General features: G+C 41.4%; 1 protein-coding gene across 3 annotated transcripts in view; it reads right to left on the bottom strand.

The window, feature by feature from the left end:
- LOC124554729 overlaps positions 1 to 23,318 on the bottom strand; it is a 284,948-nt gene that overhangs the window by 148,862 nt on the left and 112,768 nt on the right. For all 3 annotated transcript variants that reach the window (XM_047128375.1, XM_047128377.1, XM_047128376.1), the window contains exon 11: positions 6,387 to 6,484. In XM_047128375.1, coding sequence (XP_046984331.1) covers positions 6,387 to 6,484 — 98 coding nt within the window. The remainder of the gene's footprint in view (positions 1 to 6,386; positions 6,485 to 23,318) is intronic.

The raw sequence follows: 23,318 nt of genomic DNA, 5'->3' as shown, positions 1-23,318 counted from the left end.
TTTCCTGATGAGGCAACAGTTTGTTGCGAAAGCTTGAATTTTGTGTGTGTGTTTGTGTGTCTATCAACGTGCCAGCGCTTTCGTTTCGTAAGTCACATCATCTTTGTTTTTAGGTATATAAAGACCTTTGATTTGCAGCAACATATACGCTGCATATTTTCGTGTAACGAAAGTATAAATTCGAATTGCACCAAACACAGCGCGTTGGTTTCCGGAGCGTTGAAACCGAGGTTGCGATGTCCTTTTGTAAGCGAGTCATATCTTAAGCCACGAGATTTCGCCAGCCGATGACAGCAGCTATTCAGAGCATGGACATGTGTTACTGTCAGCCAATAGCAAGATCACTGGTTGCATAGTGCGAACATGCAAGAGGAAAAGTTAACGGTTTACATTAATGTACACAGTACCGTATATCTACAAGAAAAGCTAAGCTTTCACACGTAATATTGGTCTCTATGATTAACAGGCAACAACAGAAGCTAAGCTTTCACATGTAATATTGATTTTTTTTTTTTTGCGTGTGTTATACTTTAAGATACATCACACAAATGTGCCAGTAAATTTAAAATTCTGACATAAATGTCTCGGCTCGAAATTCTTGGATGGTCCTCAAACTGTTCAGTTTTGAATGCTCTGTGATCTAGATATCCATCCCACTTTCTCACACGTAACATAATTCATCTTGCGTAAAAAGAAATTTACTTTGAAAGTAATGCTTTTATAACCACCGTTCGCAATACTATCCGGAGACTGTTAGAAATAGGTTCGATTTACCAGTTGCCAGAGAGTGCCAGAAAACAGGCATTATTGTGCGTGTGCAACTGCAGTGGTGTAGGAAGCCCGCATGTTCGTGTGTATAAAGTACTAAGAGAGCTTACATTACACCATAAAAGAAACGGCATCAGAGCATACTCCAAAGAGCATCGGAATTTTGTAAACCATACTAAAATGCATAATTCGGCTTGAAGTGCAAATTGGCTTTTTCCAGATTCACAATGAAGTAGGTCCCATCTGATATTAAGCTTTGCAGTGTGGTTTTTAGGATGTAAATTTTCTTGGAGTACCAGTACTCTACGATCTCATGTTTGGTTCTTTATTATGGCATAATGCCATATATGGCAGAAGATGATAACGTGCACTTGAAATTCAGAGAACAGTTGGAACTAGCCAATACTGTAGTGTGAAACATTTCGTTTCAAATAAAATGATTGCCTCAGCAAAAAGATTAATAAAGCCAAATTTCTTTAGCAAACTTGCAAAAATAACTTCACCGTTCTGCAAGGTGATTAATGCTCGACTGCTACTAACTTGGAAATAAAATAAAATCAGAAAACTGAAATTAATAATATATTTCTGCCCTCCGTAATTATGTGAATGTATTTTAATTCACTTGATAGCTCCCGGCCACAGAAATCTGTTGTGTTTTCATTTGACATGGGACCTGTACACAAAGAGAAGCAGCGAACTCACTAAACGTAAACACGGGTCACGTGGAGGTTAAACCCCTCCCTACTACAACTCAGACAACTCTGTGCAAGCGTGAATCTAGTAGCTAAGGCGTGCGAGAAAATTTTTTTTCGTTTGCTTCTGGCTGCTACTACCGATACAGCTAACAGCCGAACTTCAAGTAGCGGGAGAAGGTACTGCTTATACGCGAGTCAAATGAACATGCGCAACAGACCGCAAGCAATTGGTCAAATGAATCTAATGTGAACAATTGTGACGTCATGCTCATAGCAAGCAGTTTATTGTTACAAAGAATTACAGTCTGCACCCTACGGCCTTTGACATATTTTTGCTATTTGCAGACGCTTGTGGGTGCACGGTGTTTTGTTGTTGTAAATTGCACATTTCCTTTGCCACTAAACCATTTATAAAATGGTTCAAATGGCTCTGAGCACTATGGGACTTAAGTGCTGTGGTCATCAGTCCCCTAGAACTTAGAACTACTTAAACCTAACTAAACTAAGGACATCACACACAGCCATGCCCGAGGCAGGATTCGAACCAGCGACCGTAGCGGTCGCGTGGTTCCAGACTGAAGCGCCTAGAACCGCTCGGCCACTCTGGCCGGCCCCCCTCGTTTGTATTTTATTGCTGCAGTATCATTCTCCAGTAGCAGGATACAATAACATTCTTTACTAGAGAATCAATTCTGCAGTCAAAATTACAAAAAATTCAATTGAAAGCTAAAACAATGAAAAATTCCCGGAATTCCGAAAAATTCCCAGGTTTTTCCCGGTTTTCTCCCGGATGAAAAAAATCCCGGGTTTTTCCGGGATTTCCCGGTTGTCCCGGGTCGTATACACCCTGAGTTCAGCAGGTAGACTGGGGTGAAGGTTATGTTGGGTCGGGTGGGTAGAAGGAGATAGAGGCAGAAGAAGTGTGTGTGTGTGTGTGTGTGTGTGTGTGTGTGTGTGTGTGTGTGTGTGTGTGGGGGGGGGGGGGCAGGGGGGGGGGCAGATAGATAGCAGCTTGGAGGCAGGCAGCAGGTGCACAGTTTAAAAATGTGGTAGGAAGGCGTGGTAGGTGCATGGGCTGTCATGTGACCCAAGTGTACCAAAGACAGGGAGGTGCAGCACACAATGATGGCAACGTGGGCGCATGATTGTGAGAGGAGGAGAGAGCAGGGGAATCTGTTGGATACGAAGGACATGTTGCAAGGAAAACTCCAATCTAAGCAGCTCAGAAAACCTGGAGCTGTAGGAAAGGATTCAGATGGCACGGGCTGCGAAGCAGTCATTTAACTAGTGCACGTTGTGCTTGGCAGCGTGTTGTGCCACTGGGTGGTCAACTTTTGTTCCTGGGCACAATTTGGCAGTTTGTTTGTTTATTTATTTATTTATTTATTTATCCATCCATAGACAATCAGGATTGTACGGAAGTTTGCCCCCCCCCCCCCCTTTTTTTTTTAAAAAAAATTGTGAAACAGATGTTCGATCAATAAGAAAGTTGTATGTTTTAAACTATTCAAAATGTTTTTCATGTAGAAATCATACATTAGTACAGTTCAGAGAGAGAGAGAGAGAGAGAGAGAGAGAGAGAGAGAGAGAGAGAGAGAGAGGGGTTGATAGTAAATGACAATTCTGACTGATCCCAGTCTTCGGTCTGTTATTCAGAGAGATTCTCCATTCCCTCAAACTGTTGTAGTCAAACTATTGATGTACTCCTGGACACAGAATGTAGTAATTTCATGACATTATTTCCAACATGCATAGTAAATTTCTAATTATTTATCAAGTTTCTTTTTGAGAAAAGAAATACTTTGGTGTCAAAGTAGAATATCTGCCAATACAAATAGCAAAAGCCAAACTACATCTCAAAACACAATAGAACATTAATTTTCCATTTGTCCTTATGTACCACAGATTCTTTTTATTATCTAGTAAGGTAAATGTGTAATGGTCATACTGAAAAGGCATTAGTGTACATAAGTTGGAGTTCAAAGAAATTGTAGGATACATGACAGGTATGTAATGTTATAACTTAACTACATTTAACACTCTGACAATAAAGTTGACATAAACAATAGATATGGGAAAAAATTCATTCAGTCACACGAACAGGGGAATATGCACACACTTCTCGACATTTTCTGCGATACCTTAACAATTATTTACTTCAACAGCATTTTGTGTTTATATATATTTATTTCATTAATCAATGCTACTTCATCACTGCAATTAAAATATTCTTCAGTAAAATACTTTGTTTTATATCAGTACAAATATCATTCAGTGTCACTTCATTCTGGTGGACAGCTGGTTGGCGACCATGCCCACGTAAAATGCTGAGCAGTAATTACATCAGAGCTGGTATATAACATAACTTCCTTCACAGATGGCCCTGCTTCTGATATGATTGAATAAGCCTGTGACCCCACTGGAGAAGGTTCTCTCTCTCTCTCTCTCTCTCTCTCTCTCTCTCTCTCTCTCTCTCCCCCTAATCCCAATGTTCCCCTGTACAGCCACCTTCTACATTATTCTCAAAATCCACAAACCCAACATTGGACACCTCATGGTAGCTAGTTATTGTGCTTTCACTGAAAGAATCTCCGCTCTTTTTGACCAACACTTCCTACCGATTGCCCAAAGCCCAGCCTGCCATATCAAAGATACCAACTACTTTCTTCTCTAACTCTCTATCATTGAAACTCCATTAGCACCTGGATACATACTTATCATTGTTCATGTTAAATCCCTGTACACCAATATCCCTCCTCCCCAAGGCCTTCCCACTATCAAACACTACTCAAACACCATACCAATCATATAATCGCGCACAACTATTTCTTTGGTGATGGGAAGGTATATTAAAAAATCAGCAGCACAGTCATGGGCACCAGTGTAGCACCCTCTTATGCCAAACTGTTTATAAAGCATCTAGAGGAAACCTTCCCAGCCTCTCAAAGGTTTTGTTTTGCTCATGATCTGGTCGCAGGGCAAAGATATCAAATAATCATTCCCCCACAACCTGAACACTTTCTCTTCCATATGCTTCACTTGGTCCTCCTGAAACAACTGTTCCACTTTTCTGGACGTTGATCTCCATCTCTCGATGGCTTCATTTATATCTCTGCGTATGTTAAACCCATTAACCACCTGCATTTGAACTGGCGTCTCCCCTTCCGCACCAAAAAATCACTCTCATACAGCTGCACCACCTGTGGAAGACATATCTGCAGTGTTGAGAATTCCCTTGTGCTGTGTGCTGAAGGTCTCATGTATGCCTTCACAGACAGGCTCTACTCTCCAAACCTAATCTGCAGACAGATTTCCTGTGCCATATTATCACATGCCCTCTCTGCCAGCTTCCCACCTCTTTCTCCCTCCACCCACCCCACCCACCAAAATCCCCATCCTCGTCCACCTGCCAAACTGCTTTTCTGACACTGTGTGTCCAGCCAGCACAATGTAGGTGCGTAGGTGCACATGGGGGTGTGTGTGTGTGTGTGTGTGTGTGTGTGTGTGTGTGTTTTCTCCTTTACTCCAAACTATTTACACTTCTGCCAGAACTTTCCTTACTATATGTAAAAACAATTATGGTTTCCAGTCTAGATTCACAGTTTACAGCTTAGGACCTAAGCTGTTAATGTGCCAACTTCAATCAACTATTGTGGCAGAAACTGAAACTACGAGAAAAAAGGCATTCACGCCATTCAAATGTTGACAAATTAGAAAATTATCCAATATAATGAAAAATGAGTACTACAAAAGATTGTTCACTGCTGCACTCCAGTCTCTCTTATGACCACAAAGTCAATGACACATTATTAAATGGTAATCGTTTTTCTCCTTTACCTCACTTTCTTTCTGCATTACTCTATAACAATTTGCTTGAAGCTATATGTTTTTGATCTCCATTGCTTCATCCATTTCACAGGGAGCCACTAAAAAAAAAACACAGAGAGAGAGAGAGAGAGAGAGAGAGAGAGAGAGAGAGAGAGAGAGAGAGAGAGAGATGATTATCATCAACTAGATTATACTATGGCCCTTTTGCACAATTTTCTTTCTCAATTGGACCCAATCACCTTCCCATGCAACAATTTGAGCAACACTTTCCATGTCTCCTTTCTTTTCTTAGTTCTATTTACATATTCAGACTTTCATGTTATTTGCAAATTTGATCTTTCTCCAGTGTAATGTTCGTCCTTTTCTTCAAAAAAACCAGAAGCGCTATCTTTAAATATCATGTTATGTGTGAGAAAATAACATTCTACTCAACCAACAAACTCTGTTCATTTTGTTTCTGCCTCCATTTCTAGTGTGAGATTTTAACAACTGTGGAGTCCTGTGCCATTTAATCATCGTAATATGAGTTTCTGGAATGTCTCTCCTTCATTCCACCACATGTAATAATTATTCTTAAAAAAACTATTCCTTTCTCCAATGGCTCTTTTGGTACCACAAAAGGAACAGCCTGGCTTCGAAATAAAAATGATCTTACTATATTGGAAACCTCATGAAATGTGCAATAGATCAAACCACTGTAGATGATTTTCACTTGGTAGTTCATGTTTTCCCAGTTGCAGTAAATTTTCTGATTGGTAGTCCAGCACTTTACCTCTGTATGCCCTGTAGATCAATGTGTGTGAAAAATACATAGTTATTAAATGAGTCATTATAGCCATGTAGATCACAGAAAAAAAGGCATCAGTAGATGACTAAAAGAAAATACATTTATAGTTTACATCAGACAGGACAAACAATATGTCAATCGACACAATTTCCTGTCATCTCTAGCAATTTTTCATTACAGCTATTAAAAAAACTTGAGTTTTTTTTTTTTAACTACATCTCAGAAATTGATTTGAATAAAACATTATACAAATGTCACAGAAAACAGTATAACAGATTTACCTTATTATAAGATTAAATATGACTTACCATAAAAGATTTCTGTTTCTGATATCGCTTCTGACATTTAGTTTCTGGACAACAATACTGTGAATCTTTTATGAAGATTTTGAGATTGCCAATAACCACTGTAAAGAACAGAGAATGAGATCTTAACTATTCAGAACAATAAAATGTTGAAGATCACAATTACAGTTACAAATGGTACCTGTACTATATTGTTACTATTACAAACGATTTCCACGAAAGTGCCTACAACTGACTGTACATATCCCTCTCGATGTAGTTGATGTCTGCCAGTGGCCACTGACCACCTGACACCAGCTAGTGCCCACACAGGGTGTTGCGAAATTTTGTGTCTTGCACCAACGATCCACAGTGTATTTCCACATTCGCATTGGCAAATGTATAGATATTCAATATTTATTTGATTTTGAGTGATAAATATACATGCTAAATTACCTGAATACCATGCAGTAACAACAGTGCTGTGACCTGAATATTGAAGTATGTAATCTACAACTGTGGGCAAAATTTACCTGAAGAAATAGGTTACTGCACAGATTCTTGATGTTCTTGTTTTGTTATTAATAATTATATTTATCAGTAGTTATTTTTATTTGTGATTCTAGTATTATTCTTGCAGAGATACAATGAAAGTCACACATTTGAAGGTTACAAGGAGTATTACATAAGTGTTACAAAACAGAACATCAAAAGTAAATAGTCTAACGTTTGCAACATTTGATTCACTTTCTATTCAATAAAAGGGTGACAACCATGGAGGCAGCTCGAAACACTTGTGACATGTATGAGGTGAATACCAATGAAGAAATAACCACAGAAATCTCACTTAAAGTAGGATCATTTGAGCATGAATTGTTCACTACATTCAGGGAGATAACGAGCTTTGATGCAGAATGTTTTTTATGGTTACCACTATAGTCCATGTCAGCATATCTGATCTTTGGTCATTTAACCTTCATGAAAATTTTCCATTCAATGGGCAAGATCCGTAAGTCAGGTGTGGGGGTACTAAATGCTCTAATTCAGTACAACAACAATGATGGGGGTGCCCAGACCTGCATTTTCACTTGATCATTACCTGCTGCTCACCGAGTATTCCTATCCAATATCATTACAGCTGACCAGATAAAATGCCTTAATGTTAACTACATAAATAGTTATTAATAGGTGAGCCCTAATATAAAACACCTGTTATAGCAAATGGTAGTGCACGGTCACCAGAGATAACCTTTAGCATCTGTTGTGCAAAAAGATTGGTGTGTACTTCAAACAAATTCTCTGAAGTGTCTCCACACACCCCCACTGACATTTCGACCCTTTGGAATGATAAAGTTTCAACTGACAAATTCAAAGAAAATGAGTTGTTAGTGTGATAAGGTTCTATCCGACTTCTGCTACACATAGACTGTGTGCATGCGGCAATCTGTGGAGAAGTAGCCGAGTTGCAATAATGCTGAAATTCCAACTGATATCACTTTGTTTGATTCGTTTAGATGTCAAGGTTCTATTTAACAGATAGAACAGAGTGTTTCTACAGATAAATTTTAGTTAAGAATGACAGTTCCTAGAGCTCATTTGGAACCTTGTCATATGAATGTGCTCTAGTGAGTGATTTTAGGACCATCATTTTATAAATCCGACATTGTTTCTATTGTTCATGAATTGTTAGGGCATTGCTGCTCTGGTTTATTGTTTGTGTGGTGTTCATATTAAATAATCATGGATGCAATTAATGACTCGATAGCTGAATAAATAGAAGGTTCCAGCTCACCACCCAATCCAGAAAATTCAGATGTTGAACGCAGTCTTGATTGCTCCACCTACACCAACTATATGCATGTGCTTCCAGGTAAGTTCCAAATGTAAATACATGCTATGAAATTAATTTGTTTTGTTATGGGACAAACTCAAGGAGACAAAAACACAAACACAAAGAGAAGAAAGCATTTACTGACATGCAGTCATGGAAATCATTGATAAAAAGAAAACATAACCAAGTTGGAGAGGTCAAAGTGTTCCAGCAAAAAGCACCAACACTGAAAGGTTGCATAAACATGTGCAAATTCAAGTGCAGAGCAAGAACTGAATAAATTGATATGAAAACATTATTTTGTAGTTATTATTAGTTAAGTCACAACAAGAAATACCACTTTTTACGCAATTATACTGAGTGAAGTATAACTGTGCATCCAAAAATGAAGAATACTAGAATGACTTATAAAACATTTAGTTTCAAATAATTTTTTAATCTTCAATGAGAAAAAAATCCAGGTAACAAAAAGGGGGGGGTCGTATACCATGTTCATAAAAATATAGCTCCTGCTAGTAACACACCACCATGTGACAACACAGGTATCAATCAGAACAGTTCCAGGAAGCTTGGTGAGGTTGAAAAACAATAGTTAAAGCAGCATATAAATTTTTTCCAGTTGAAGAGTCACTACTGCAGAGTTCAAAAAGCAAAAAAATACTTTGATTCAAGTTTATCTCTTTTTAAAATGTACTGCCTTTATAAAGATAAATGTTAAGAAGTTAAAACACCAGTCAAGTACAGTATGTATAGGCATATTTTTGTCATGAAATTCAGTTTAGGAATCAATGAGAGAAAATCTAATCGTTGCTACCTATGTGAAGAATGCAAAGTGTCAAAAACATACAACACATTCACTGAATGTTTAAAAGAAAATTACTTTGAAACATATTAAAGAAAAAGAAGAATTGGGAACACACACAGATGAGCACAGGAAACAGAAGTCTGCCCCATTGCTTTGCTTTGACCTGCAGTATGTAATCTCATGCCCAAGAGGAGAAGTCAGTATATATTTTACAAAAGAAAATTAAATTTATATGATTTAACAACTCATAATTCATGCAGTAAAACTGTATCTTAAGCCCTGCAGACAGAAGAATTGTCTGGCAGATTTTGAAATAACCTTGCAGGCACCTTTAAATCCATTCCAGACAAGGTAAATTACGAACACAATATTATTGAGCTGATCACATGGAGCAATTCCTACATTCCCCAGAAACAAAATTCTTTTATTCCCTATGCTGTTTTGAATTTCCCCAAAATCCTCATGTGAATAAAATTATAATGTTGTAGTTGGTGCCTGGACATTCACACATTCAGAAGACAAAGTGCACACAGTCCACTGGAAAAAATGAGTTTTCCCCCGTTGGATTCCAACGATTATTGAAAAGTATCGATCGCAAAATTCCTCTTTAACCACTACAGCTCTGAAATGCAAATTTTTATGACTTTGGATCAATGTTGAAGAAATTTAATTTTCAAGTTCTCATATTTGCACAAGAACATCATTGGAATTTACACAAGGCCCAGCACATATTTCATACAAAATATGATTCATTTAAAAGATTGTGGAAACTGTCAACTTTAAATTTTGCCAAGGAGGGGCACAATCAAAGAGCACAACTTTAATTTCTGAGGATAATTAATGTACAGAATTGAATGTACAGTCAATTAAGCCAAAGAACTGAACAACACTAAACCGTTACTATCAGAAGAAAAGAAGAAAAATATCAGTGACATGCTGAAGTACTTGCCTCCTATGGATCAAGATTATTACTAAGCTTTCATGGGATTACATTTCTTTATGAAAAAATGATACATGGGCTAACTTCATTGTATTGAAATTTAAACAGACACTTTTTTCTTTTTAGTATTCAATTATTTTTCTTGTAAGTAATGATAAAGTTGAATATTTATATCATTATTACCTTTCACTAACCAAACCTTATCATCCCGACACAAACAATAGGGTTTAAGTGACTGAAGAAACAACTGTAGAGGCAGACAACCAATGAAAATGCACGATATGCTTAATAGCACAAACACATACTCATTTCTCGTACTTTTCAGTAGCAGTTTTACAAAGAATGAGGTAGGGGGAAAGTTAACACAGTTATGTTGCACTTTTGTTACTGTTTTTGTAAAGGTTCTTTACAGCCCATTCTGACACGCACTACCTTCTACTATATCAAGAAAACACTATTGCAGGTAGAGTGATGACTGAATAATGAGTTAACAAAACTTCGACATCAATTTACATGAAATGTCTTAGTTGGGAGCTTGTCATTCCAAAGGGTTAATTTGCTGCCAGCACCTGAGATGCCTTTTGCTAAAAGGAACAACCAATAACCAAGCATCAAGTGCTACAGTCTGCTGATTTGACAAAACCAGCTATCCAGCTTTGTGTTTAGGGCTTCCCCTGTCACACTTCTTCCAATCACGCATTCTAAAAAATCTACCTTCTTGGTTGGTTGGTCTTGGGAGTAAAGGGGCCAAACTGCAGGGTCATTACCTGCTGCTCACCGAGTATTCCTATCCAATATCGTTACAGCTGACCAGATAAAATGCCTTAATGTTAACTACAAAAAATACGTCTCAACTTAAAAACAGTCCTAAAAGGAGTTGGGGAAAGTAAAAGGCGTAAAACGAACTTCGAATGACACTGAAAGACAAAACGACGGAAGCTAACAGAAAGGGGAGAATGTACACTAAAAGGAGAAAGTAATGGAAGGTATTAAAAGAATACAGCAGATGACCTGGGCTGGCTGATCGCAGCAGTAAAAAAAGAACAAGCAGCCATCATGCAACACACTAAAATCTCAAGCTTGAGAGACAAGGCTAGAGGAACACAGACAGGGAAAAGGTGAACACCAAGGTGAACAAACAGCAAAGAAACAGCGAGGAAGAGTTAAGATGGATGTAGGGTGGAGGCCCGGGAGAGATTGTGTGATACCCCCCACAAATAAAATATAAAACAACTTCAGCCATTGAGGCACTGTCTCCCACCACCACTGGCAGTGTGGCAGAAAGGTTAAAAGTCTGCTGTAGAGCAGCTAAAATTGGGCAGTCCTACAAGATGTGGATGACAGTCATGTGGGAGCCACAGCAACACCTATGTGGGTCCTCGCAACGGAGGTGACCATGTGTCAGCCAAGTATGGCCCATGTGGAGCTGGCAAAGGACAACATACTCCCTGCGAGCGGCTCACATGGATGACCACCACAAATTTGTTGTCTCCTTGATAACACATAGTTTATTTGGTGTACTGAAGGTGCAGCATTTAGTATCCCAGATCTCAAAAACTTCACAGCAGAAGACCAATCAAAGATCAGTCTCCGGCAAGCCGATCTCCAGAGTTGGTTTACCAGTAGCTTGTTTGACCAGCCAGTCAGAAAGTTCATTGGCCAGGATCTCGACATGTCCTGGGGTATAAATGAAGGTTACTGAACGTCCACTGTTGCCAAGGACATAAAGAGACTCCTGGATAGTCACTACCAATTGATGGCAAGGAAAGCACGGGTTGAGAGCTTGTAGGCTTAAGGAGACACTTAAGATGACGAAGGACTCACCAGGACAGGAGCAGATATTCTCAAGAGTGCGACAGATGGCTACCAATTCTGCAGTGAAAACATTGCAGCCATATGGCAAGGAGCACTGTTCAATATGTCCAACATGAGCATAAGTGAAGGCAACAAGACTGTCGACCATTGATTGGTTGGTGTAGACGATTTCTGAGCCCTGGAACTCACAAAGAATAGAGAAAAATTGCCGGCAGAGGGCCTCAGGTGGAACTGAACCTTTTGGGCCTTGCAATAGGTCCAGACATGGACAATGGAGGTATACATAAGTGGACATGCAAGAAAGGTGGTAGAGGGAAAGTGTCAAGTTCAGTAAGAAGCAACCGGACACAAACTGCAAGGAAATTCCCTGTTCTGGTCCGCCATTGCGGGAGATGGATCATTGTGTTAGGGAAAAGAAGACGGTAATTTGGAATAGTCCAGACTGGACTGCTGGAGGGTTTTGTACACCTGCAGCAGTGTAGAGCAATCAGAACCCCAGTCGGTGTGGCTCAGGCATCGAATAATATTAAAATGCCGCCAAAACTTTTCCTTAAACTGATGGAGATAGTGAAACCAAGTTACGTGAGCATCGGCGACAAGTCCCAAAAAGCGGTAAGTCTCCACTACATAGAGTAGTTGGTCATTGAGGTAAAGTTCTGGATGGGGGTGGACATATGACGATGACAGAAGTGCATGACAAGTCTTGGTGACCAAATATTGAAAGCCATGAGTGAGAGCCCATGACTGCGCCTTTTGTATGGCTCCCTCAGGCCGGCGTTCAGCCACACCAATAGAAGGGGAGCAGAAGGAAAGAGAAAAACATCAGCCTATTTGAGGGGAGGTATTGAGGATCCAACTGCTAGTACAAGACCATTAACAGCAATTAAAATGAGTGGGACACACGACAGAGCCCTGCGGGACCCAATTCTCTTGTATATGGAGTGCACTGTGAGAAGCACCGACGCGAACTCTGAAAGTGTGGAGCGACAAGAAGTTCTGTATAACAATCGAGAGCAGGTTCTTGAGACCACACTCATGCAGAGTAGCGAAGATATGTCACCAAGTGGTATCGTAGGCCTTTATCATGTCAAAAAAGATGGCAATAAGGTGTTGTTGCTGGGAAACGGCCAATCGAACGGCAGACCCCAGGTGAACAAGTTGTCCACGAGACTCAAGGACCCAACACAACTGCCGGCTCACCATATGTTCAAGCAGCTTGGACAGAATATTGGTGAGGCTCATAGGGCGATAGTTATCCACATATAGTGGGTTCTTACAAGGCTTTAGCACTGGAACGATGATACTTTCACGCCATTCCGACGGCAATTTGCCATCGTTCCAGATGCGCTGGTAATCCACTGACAGATGTTTAATTGTGATTCTTGAAGTTTTCCTGGCGTATTGAATGATCGATGAGATTTTGGGATTGCAGCTGCATCATGTAGACTTCTTGCTACGATATTTCGGTTGGCAATCGTCCAGCCATCTTCAGGTGAGTGTCCGTCACTGGAGACTGCAAGTTCCCGGAGTCAGCTTTATAGCAAAAAATTGGCACGAAAACGAATGCGCATTGGCCTCTGTCACGGGAGTGTCCTCTATCGAAATCCGCGCCCTCTGGAGCTACTGTTCTATCTGTAGCATGCAGGCGCATTCGTAAAGGTGAAAACTACATGTCCGCCCTCTGTCGGAATGCGCACCTGCGTTGCTAAAAACAGACGTCACATGTCGCCAAACGTGTCATTATGAATAAAATGTCTTCTCTCAGAGGAAATTAGAGAGATCACCGGGTCCCAAGCCTTGTCCAGTTGAAAACCGCCATCATGATTTACAAGATTTCGCGCTAGGCGTATCTCCACAGATTCTTTAATTACTGAATCCCAGAAAGTATTCACTGGGGCCAAGATTTTAGTGGCAGAAAAATCTATAGCGTGTCCTGTGGTAATACAGTGCTCAGCTACGGCTGACTTACTGGGCTGCGAAAGGCGAGTGTGGCATTCGTGTTCAACGCACCTTTCATGTACTGTGCGTGTTGTCTGACCGATGTAAGCTTTGCCACACTGGCAAGGAATTTTATAGATCTCGGCCTTCCGCAGACCCAGATCGTCCTTCACTGAACTGAGAAGGGCACTAATCTTCGCCGGTGGCTCACGAAAGCTCCACGTCAGAAGAGCAACATTTCTGCAATGGAAAGGGCCGCATTACGAAAGCTACGAGAATATCCTCACACAGTGGTCTTACCAGCGGATAAGGGAAATGCTACAGTGCTATTGCTGTGTTAGGTTTATAATCAGAAGATCTACAACTTGCTGAGTGAACCGATGTATCGGAACATTGACAAAGACCCGACAGCGAAACTGGAGAGGAAAACATCAGCCCTGCTGAATTCTTCTTCTATTCCGCAAGAAGTGACCAAAAGACTAAGACCTCACAGTTCTGTGCCACCCAAGTTATACGGTCTTCCGAAGATCCATAAAAAAAGTTTCCGTTAGGGCCGTTGCCAGTAATATTGACGCCCTCACATATGATTTGGCAATACATCTTGCCTCTCTACTGACACCTTTTGTGGGGAAGTTCGTGCATCATGTTCGCAACTCGGCTGACTTTATCAACACACTGAAGTCACTTCAACTCACAAGGGGAGGCCGCCAATTGTGAAATTCAGATTCGATTCATACTGCGCATAAGAAAAGTTCATGGCCAGAGGTGTAATGTGGCAAAGCGCCAAGATGCACTTCTCAGCCGCTGTCGAGAAAATCGACAGTTAAAAGAAACCGTTGCGGTGAAATACTCTCTACGATTAATGATTTTCTACAGCATCGTGGCGCAGCAGTAAGCGCTCGGGTTCGTAATCCGAAGATCGCCGGATCGAATCTCGCACCATGCAATTTTTTTTATAAACTATTAATGAATTGCTTATGCATGTTGGTGAAAGCGGATCGCTCTCCAATTGTACCGCCTCCATTTTTCCGTTTTTTTAACAGGGTGTACCAAAGCTCTCCCATTCGCACTGATTTTCGACGATGTTATAAGTTGCGCTAGTGACCGCATCTACCTTCTTTCGAAGTTAGCAGGCAACTACGCTGTTATGCGGCGGCTCGTTTCGGCCCATTCAACATCTGTCCTTCAAGTGTAACGACCGAGTAACGGAGTTTATATTTCATACATGCCGCAGAAAGTTTGTGTTCATGGGGTCTCTATTCTAATTCGAACGTTTGACTTATGCTATACGTATTCGTTTCGGAATACCGTTTCTACGTCTCCCGTTAACTATACGTGGTTAACATTATGAAGACAATTAATAACATTTGTGAAATACAACTTTGTTTGCGGAAAACATAATAATGATGTTCGAAGTCGCCAGTTTTTCCACGACAAACGCTTCCAACAACTTATTATATGCATAATTGTTGCAACTGATTGCCGGGAATTATATATATATATATATACACATTTGAATTTAAAAAAAAAAAAAAAAAAAAAAAAAAAAAAAAAAAAAAAAAAAAAAAAAAGAGTTGCATGGCGCGAGATTCGATCCGGCGACCTTCAGATTACGAACCCGAGCGCTTACCGCTGCGCCACGATGCTGTAGAAAATTATTAATTGTAGAGAGTATTTCACCGCAACGGTTTCTTTTAACTGTCGATTTTCTCGACAACGGCTGAGAAGTGCATCTTGGTGTTTTGCCACATTACACCTCTGGCCATGAGCTTTTATTATGCGCAGTATGAATCGAATCTGAATTTCACAATTGGCGGCCTCCCCTTGTCAGTGAAACTGACTTACTAGTCAGCTTTGATGTCATATCACTTTTCACTAAGGTTGCTCTTATGGATTCTTTGTCACTCATCAGCAATAAGTTCACTGCCGACATAACAGCGCTTTTCCATCATGTCCTTTCCTCAACCTACTTTTTATTTAACAATGAATATTTTGAGCAGACTGACGGTGTTGCCATGGGCAGTCCTCTCTCACCTTTGGTAGCAAACTTGTTTCTGGAAGACTTTGAGGAAAGGGCACTAGACTCGGCAGAGCTTAAACCGAAAGTTTTCTGGTGATGTGTAGATGACACCTTTGTAGTGTGGCCCCATGGTGAAGAAGAACTGTCACGGTTCTTGCAACATCTGAATGCAATCCACAAGAACATCCAGTTTATAATGGAAGTAGAGAAGGATGGTTGCTTGCCATTCTTGGACGTCTTGGTTACTAAGAGAGTGGATGGGTCATTAGGGCATTCTGTCTACCGTAAGCCAACACATACGGACCTTTACCTGCAAGTGTTGAGTTGTCATCATCCTACACAAACTACCGGCGTCCTTAGAACGTTGGTAAACCGGGTTCATGTTGTTTCTGATGGAGACAGCCTTACAAAAGGAGCTGGAACATTAAGAGTCGGTGTTCAGAGGTAATGGTTACTCTCCACATCAGATTAGAACAGCGCTAAGAAGAAAGAAATGTGACCACCTACAAAATCAAGAAGATAAGGAGCTATTCAAGTCCAGGGTGTTCCTTAAATATGTCGGCAACCTTTCATCTAAAACAGGCAGGATCCTAAGGAAACATCAAGGTAAAGTGATCTTCCGGCCACCGGCGAAGATTAGTGCCCTTCTCGGTTCAGTAAAGGACGATCTGGGTCTGCGGAAGGCCGGGATCTATAAAATTCCTTGCCAGTGTGGCAAAGCTTACATCGGTCAGACGACACGCACAGTACATGAAAGGTGCGTTGAACACAAACGCCACACTCTCCTTTCACAGCCCAGTAAGCCAGCCGTAGCTGAGCACTGTATTACCACAGGACACGCTATGGATTTTTCTGCCACGAAAATCTTGGCCCCAGTGAAAACTTTCTGGGATTCAGTAATTAAAGAATCTGTGGAGATATGCCTAGTGCAAAATCTTATAAATCTTGATGTCGGTTTTCAACTGGACAAGGCTCTCTAATTTCCTCTGAGAGAAGACATTTTATTCATAATGACACGTCTGGCGACATCTGACGTCTGTTTTTAGCGACGCAGGTGCGCATTCCGACAGAGGACGGACATGTAGTTTTCACCTTTACGTATGCGCCTGAGCGCCACAGATAGAACAGTAGCTCCAGAGGGCGCGGATTTCGATAGAGGACGCTCCTGTGACAGAGGCCAATGCGTATGCGTTTTCTCGCCAATTTTTTGCTATAAAGCTGACTCCGGGAACTTGCAGTCTCCAGTGATGGACACTCACCTGAAGATGGCCGGACGATTGCCAGCCGAAATATCGTGCCAAGAAGTCTACATGATCCGGCTGCAATCCCGAAATCTCATCGATCAGATGTGTCGGGATAGTCGGCAAGGGCACTGAGAAATTCCCACTCACTGAAAAGAGCATTATATGGTTCAGGGTGGCATGGAGCAAAAAAATAGGTGTTGTCGTTCCACACACTGTGAGGAGAGAAAAAGCGGGGCTGTAATTCTCAGATGCAGAGGTGCGAGCATAATGCTAAGCAAGACGCTCTGCGATTATGTCTGGAACGGCAGATACAGCTCCATATGTGGAAATTCCACGTACACCTGTAGGGGTCTGACGTCCATGGTGGCATCGGAGCTTGCTCCAAACCCGGGAAGAAGAGGTTCATGTTTCAATCGTGGAGATGTATCATTCCCAACACTCCTACTTCCATTGTTTGATGAGCAGGTGGTCCTGGGCACGGAGCCGTTTGAAGGCAATGAGATTCTTCACGGATGGGTGGTGCTTATGATGTTGAAGGACCCGCCTATGGTCTCTAATGGCTGCAGCAATTTCCGGCGACCACCAAGGCACTGACTTCCGCCAAGGGCAACCTGAGGAACAAAGTATTGCCGATTCAGCTGTGGCAACAATTGTTGTGGTGATGGTGACAATCATCTCATCGATGTTACCATTCAATGGAGATTCAACAATGGTAGCGGAGGTGAAAGTGTCCCAGTTAGCCTTGGTAAAAGCCCATCTTGGCAAGTGTCCAGTTGAGTGATGGTAGGGTAGGGACAGGAAGAGTGGAAACTGGCCACTACAACACAAGTCGTCATAGAGCTCTCCAGTGGATAGACTGGACTTCAAACCGAGAGATTAATGGCCGAGTATTTGCCATGTGCCACAATGAAATGTGTGGGGGCACCTGTATTTAGGAGGCTAAGGTCAAGTTGAGTTACCATGGCCAGTAACCCTGGTTCCATACCACAAAGGAATATGGGCATTAAAATCACCTAGCAGGGGGTCAAAAAGTTTCTAGCCTAACAAATAAAGAATGACAGAAATTTCATAATATCAATTTATTTTTCAATATAATACCTGTGTACACTAACACACTTGCGGTCATGCTCAGATAACTTCTGCAAACCATTCAAATAAAACGTCTTCGATTTCAAGTCCAACTAAGCATTCACAGCATCAATCACAGCATCATCATTGTCAAATCATCGTCCTTTGAGGTCCTTTTTAGGTTTGGGAAAAGATAAAAGTCTGATGGAGCCAAATCTGGAGAATACAGCAGATGCAGTAACAATTCAAAGCCGCAGTCTTGCAGAGTTTCCAGTGTTGCGAGGACTTTGTGTGCTGGTGCATTGTCCTGATGCAAAAGAACTCCAGGCGCCAATTTTCCAAGCCTTTTTTTCTTTATCTCTTCTCTCAAACGATGCAGGGGGGTACAATAGTATGATGCATAGATAGTTATGCCCTTTTGCAAGCAATCCACCATAATTGTCTCTTCTGCATCCCAGAAAACTGATACCATCGCCTTAACAGCTGATTTTTGTACCCAGAATTTTCTTCAGGTAGGGGATGAAAAATGTTTCGAATTGTGTTGTTTTGTCTCAGGATCAAAGTGGTGAGCCTGAGTTTCGTTTATTGTCACATACCTTGCAAGAAAGTTGTCTTCATCCGCTTCAAATTGGTGGACAATTTTTTCACAACACTGGGCCCGTTCCTGTCTCTAATCTGCATTCAAGTCTTTCAGGACCCACCAAGATGAAAGTTTCTGCATTCCCAAAATATCCACAACAATGTCATGAGCACGCCCATGGGAGTTTCCAAATGTGGTTTAATGTGCTGCAACATTGTTCAATTATCCTAAAAAATCGTATCGTGAATTACAGCCACTGCTTCATAAGTGGCAATTGTGACAGACCTGCCCTTTGGCGCATCCTCCACACTCGTCCTTCCACATTTGAAGTCGGACACCCAGTTTTTCACTGTTGCATGAAACGGAGCACTGTCCTTAAGTGTATTCCACATGTCCTCCGCGATTTCCTTGGGCACCATTCCGTTCAAATGATGATGTGCAATCACAGCACGGTTCTTGATTTCGCCATTTTGCTTACACTACGTATACAAAGAATCCTCACGGCCAAAACTAACGAAGCTAGAGCCGTGAAATTTGACTTGCATACACACAAAGTGTTGCCATAAAAGCAGGTGGTGGTGGTGGTGGTGGTGGTGGTGGTGATGGTGTTTGTGCATGACATTAGGGTAGCTATCTCACGCTAGAAACTTTTCAACCGTTCCTCATAGAAATAGAAAATGTGGGAGGAGTTGGAAATTAGTGCAGCCAATACATGGAGTGGTGCTTCACCATCCGAAAGGAGGCAGATATTACAGATGGTAATTTCCTGCGTTGTCCTCAGCCTGACAGCCACAGCTTTTAAAGGTGTTTGCTACAGACAGAGGTAAGGACATTGATACAAACTCCACCTGATGTCTGTCACAGGCAGAACAGTTTTTGTAGAACCCTTGATAGCCAAGAAGGGCGAGAATCCGCATTATAGGAAACCAGGTTTCCTGCAGAGCAGTGCAAAAAGCAGGTGTAAAGCTTAATGAGTTGTCATAACTCAGCCACGTGGGAAAAAAACACCCCAGTTCCACTGGAGGATCACGCTTTCTGTAGTTGAGGAAGGCATGAAGTGTCCAAGGCAGTTTACACCTCAGCATCACCTGCTGCCAACGGTTGAGTATTTGTATCCATTTCCATTGTGAGCGAGGCAACGGCAAGATCCAGGTCTTTGGGGGACACTAAAATCTTCACCTAATCCTCAGATGCAGAACTGGCAGGGGCTGGTGATGTTAGGGCCACAGGAGGGTTCTGTTTCTTAGCAGACTACTTCTTTGTCTGCTTCCTCTCTCGCTTCTCTTTAGGGCTTACTGGGAGGCCTTCTCCAAAGTAGCTTCAGGCACGAAGGAAGACCAAGAAGCCCTTCGTCCAGCAGCTTGTGGCTTCTTCAGCCACTGGCGGGTGTCCCCCTTGGCATTAGTGGAGACCTTGGAGAGTCCCAAGGGATCCCTTCCGTGCAAGAGAAAGTGGAGGAGGCTGTGGCCTCTCCGGCTGTGAGGAGGGACCAATGTCCTCGGCATTTGGGGAGTGCGGAGGGAGGGGGGGGGGGGGGGGGGAGTATTGCTCACAAAGTAGGTGCTTTGGGGTGGCCCACTGTACGAGACAGAGATATCAGAACTACTGTCGCAAGTGAGAGTGATGTCAACATAGCTGCAGCATATGTAGATGTCAAGTGACTGGGGTTCTTTGTAAGTCAGCTAGTCCATGATCTTGAACTCAATAATTTCCCACTCCTTTTGGAGTACTTTGCAGTCTGGCAAGCAGGGAAGTGGTGTTCTCTACAGTTGACACAAGTGGGAGGAGGCACACATGGAGTATTTGGATGCAGTGGACATCCACAGCCTTGGCATGTGACACTGGAATTGCAGTGGGAAGATAGCACTTAAAGCACCACATAGGTGGACAGACGTATTGTTTTCCGTCACATTGGTATACCGTCACCTTGACCTTTTCAGGCCTAGATGCAGGCAATGGTACCAACCCTATTGTCTTTGGGTCCCCTATAGATGTGCTGGTTGAAATGAACATCCCACCATTCTAAATTGGCAGGGAGCTCTTCATCAGACTGCAAGAGAAGGTTGTGATGGAAATTAATCCCCTGGACCATGTTGAGACTTTTATGGGGGGGGGGGGTGACGTGACAGGAACGACAATATCACCCAGCTGGTCAGAGATGAGCAACAAGCAAGTCTGAGCTGGGGATGCTGTCTAAATGACAAAAAATAGAGGCTTTGTAGCCAGATGGGAGTCCCCATCCATTCTACTGCAGAATAAATATCTTGGCGAAAAATGTCCTGTTTTCCATAGTTCTATGTTCCCATGGTGTGGCTAGGGAGGGGAATGATTTAGTCATATTTCTCACCATTAAATTCGACTTTTCCTTTTTCAGCGACTGCTGAGACCATTTCATTGTGGGTCATCTGCTTGATGCCACTCACCCTGATCAGAGGTTCTTCTCACAGGTGCCTCCCAGCCACAGCAAAGGCCACCTGGCACAATGGCTGTTGCCCGGAGCCCTGGTGCTGCAAGAGGAGAGCATCTACTCCTTGGTGTATGGTGAGGCATTTGCAGCTCAGGCACCAGCAGGCAATCCCTGTGTAATCAGGGGGCTACCACCAAATGGGTACGTGGTGGCCCCACCATGATGGACTCGCTACCGTGGTGGATATTGAGTGCCAATAAATTCGATACTGTCATGGGGGCAAAAGACGACAGCAGACTATGATAGTAGATGATTTACTCTGTTAGGTGTCCTCGTCCAGATAACTGGAGTGCAGGTGGAGTTGCAGACCCAGGATAATATGGGGTACAGAAGGTCAAATCACAGACTGGATACGTGGTGCACCACGTAAGGCGTCCTTCCCGAATCGCCCACACTTTGGATAATTTTGAAAGATATGTAGGTCAAACTCTAAAAGGGGGACTACAACTGATTCGGCCGAAAAGTTGAAGACTCTCTTTAGTCACCTCTTATGATAGGTAGGAGTACCCCATGCGTATTCTAACCCACAAACCCACAGGGGACTTTACCTTCTTCACTGTTTCTCAAATGACCATCAAGAAACTTTCTTTCTGGACAAAAATGCATTTCAGCTTGGGTTGTTGACAAATTTATATCCAAACCAGTGGATGTTTATACAGGCATGGAATCAAAAAAACTATCTGATTGTTTTTGGACTGTTGTATAAAGTATGAGACTATAATGTTGATCATTAATTTATCTCTCATATTTTACTGATATGTGCAATTACACACTTCTAACTTTCATATGGTCTGTATCTACGTGAAGTCCTGTGTTATACTCAAGAAGCATTTTGGGACTACAATAAAAATATGTAAATCTGGCAGTGAGAGCAGATGCAAAAAGAAACCAAATTAAAAATTAAAAAATTCAATTCCACACACAAAATCAATCAAACTGTGCAGTCACAAAAAATTGAAAATTACATCAGTACAAGCAGAAAAAGTCTTAGCAGGGGTGCAGTGTCACAATTCTTTAAATTTTTCACCTTTAGATCTAGGTGGGACCAAATTAAGGAGTCCCGTCAACATATAAAGATAATCTAAATTGTTTGAACCATATGTTGCTGATGTCAAGTATTTCATTGGTAGCCATTTCAGTAGAACTGGTAATACTTTCCGTTCCTATGGATGTATTACTCGACCAAATTTTCAAGTGAAATTGCAAGTGTAACATCATTTATGATGTAACAAATAACATAGGACCGAAATGGAACCCAATGGTATACAATGTCTGAGAGCTATATGATCGACTTTGAGGTAACAAACATTGCTTTATAACAGGCAGATAAAAGAAAACCCACAAAGCTGCTATGTCTACCACTCCACAATATTTTACTCATTTTATCCAGTGGGGTTTATGTTGAAACACATCTGAGTTATACGTATTACCAAAAGCTTTTTGTTAAAAAGCGTGAAACATTTCAAACCCTGAAGGTCCTTTTACAGGTGGATATCATCATTTGTTGTAATGGTTGTTATTTTAAATAATGTTTAACTCTTCCAAGTGGATATCATGTTTCACACAATCAAAATACTTCCCACAGGTTATAATACCTAATACACTGATTCCAGTACCCCTCTGCCAAGGAAAGTATAGCATCTTTTTGAAATCTGAACTGTTTGTTACTCAGAGTTTTTTTTTCTGTGTAATGAGTTTATAAAGTTTACAGTGTATGATTTCCTGAAAAACACTAAAATGCTGGCAATATCAAGATGAGGGGTAATTCTTTACTACAGTTACCTCATTTTTTTTTTTTTGTGATTTGACAACAAAAAATATGTGTAGGAAATACCTGACGCTCTAGGATATATCAGAATGACGAGTGTGGTACATTTTCGAGGACGAATTTACTACGGGACAGTTTTGTGCATGATCGATAGTACATTTATTAAATGTTGTCCAAATTAAATGCAAAAATCAATCTCAGCATTTTCTGCATATTTTAAAAAGAATTGAACACATTTTGTGAGACAACTGGTCATTTTTGGTGACAAATGGATACACATCATCCTGTCAGAAATGAAACACTGATCAAAGAAGTGGAAAACAAAACCAGCCAACGTCTATTTTACATGCCAGAGACATTACAGCCAGTTTGTTCTGGTAGCCAAAAGGCATTCTATTCTTCTTGTTGGTTACCACAATTTTTGACAGTTGGAAAATCTGAAAAATTTGACAGTTTCCAACTTTTATGTATTTGACAATA

This window comes from Schistocerca americana, chromosome X (assembly GCF_021461395.2).
Source record: "Schistocerca americana isolate TAMUIC-IGC-003095 chromosome X, iqSchAmer2.1, whole genome shotgun sequence".
Lineage (NCBI taxonomy): Eukaryota > Metazoa > Arthropoda > Insecta > Orthoptera > Acrididae > Schistocerca > Schistocerca americana.
Note: the sequence above shows the minus strand (reverse complement) of the source record. Positions and strands in the feature narration are given on the sequence as shown.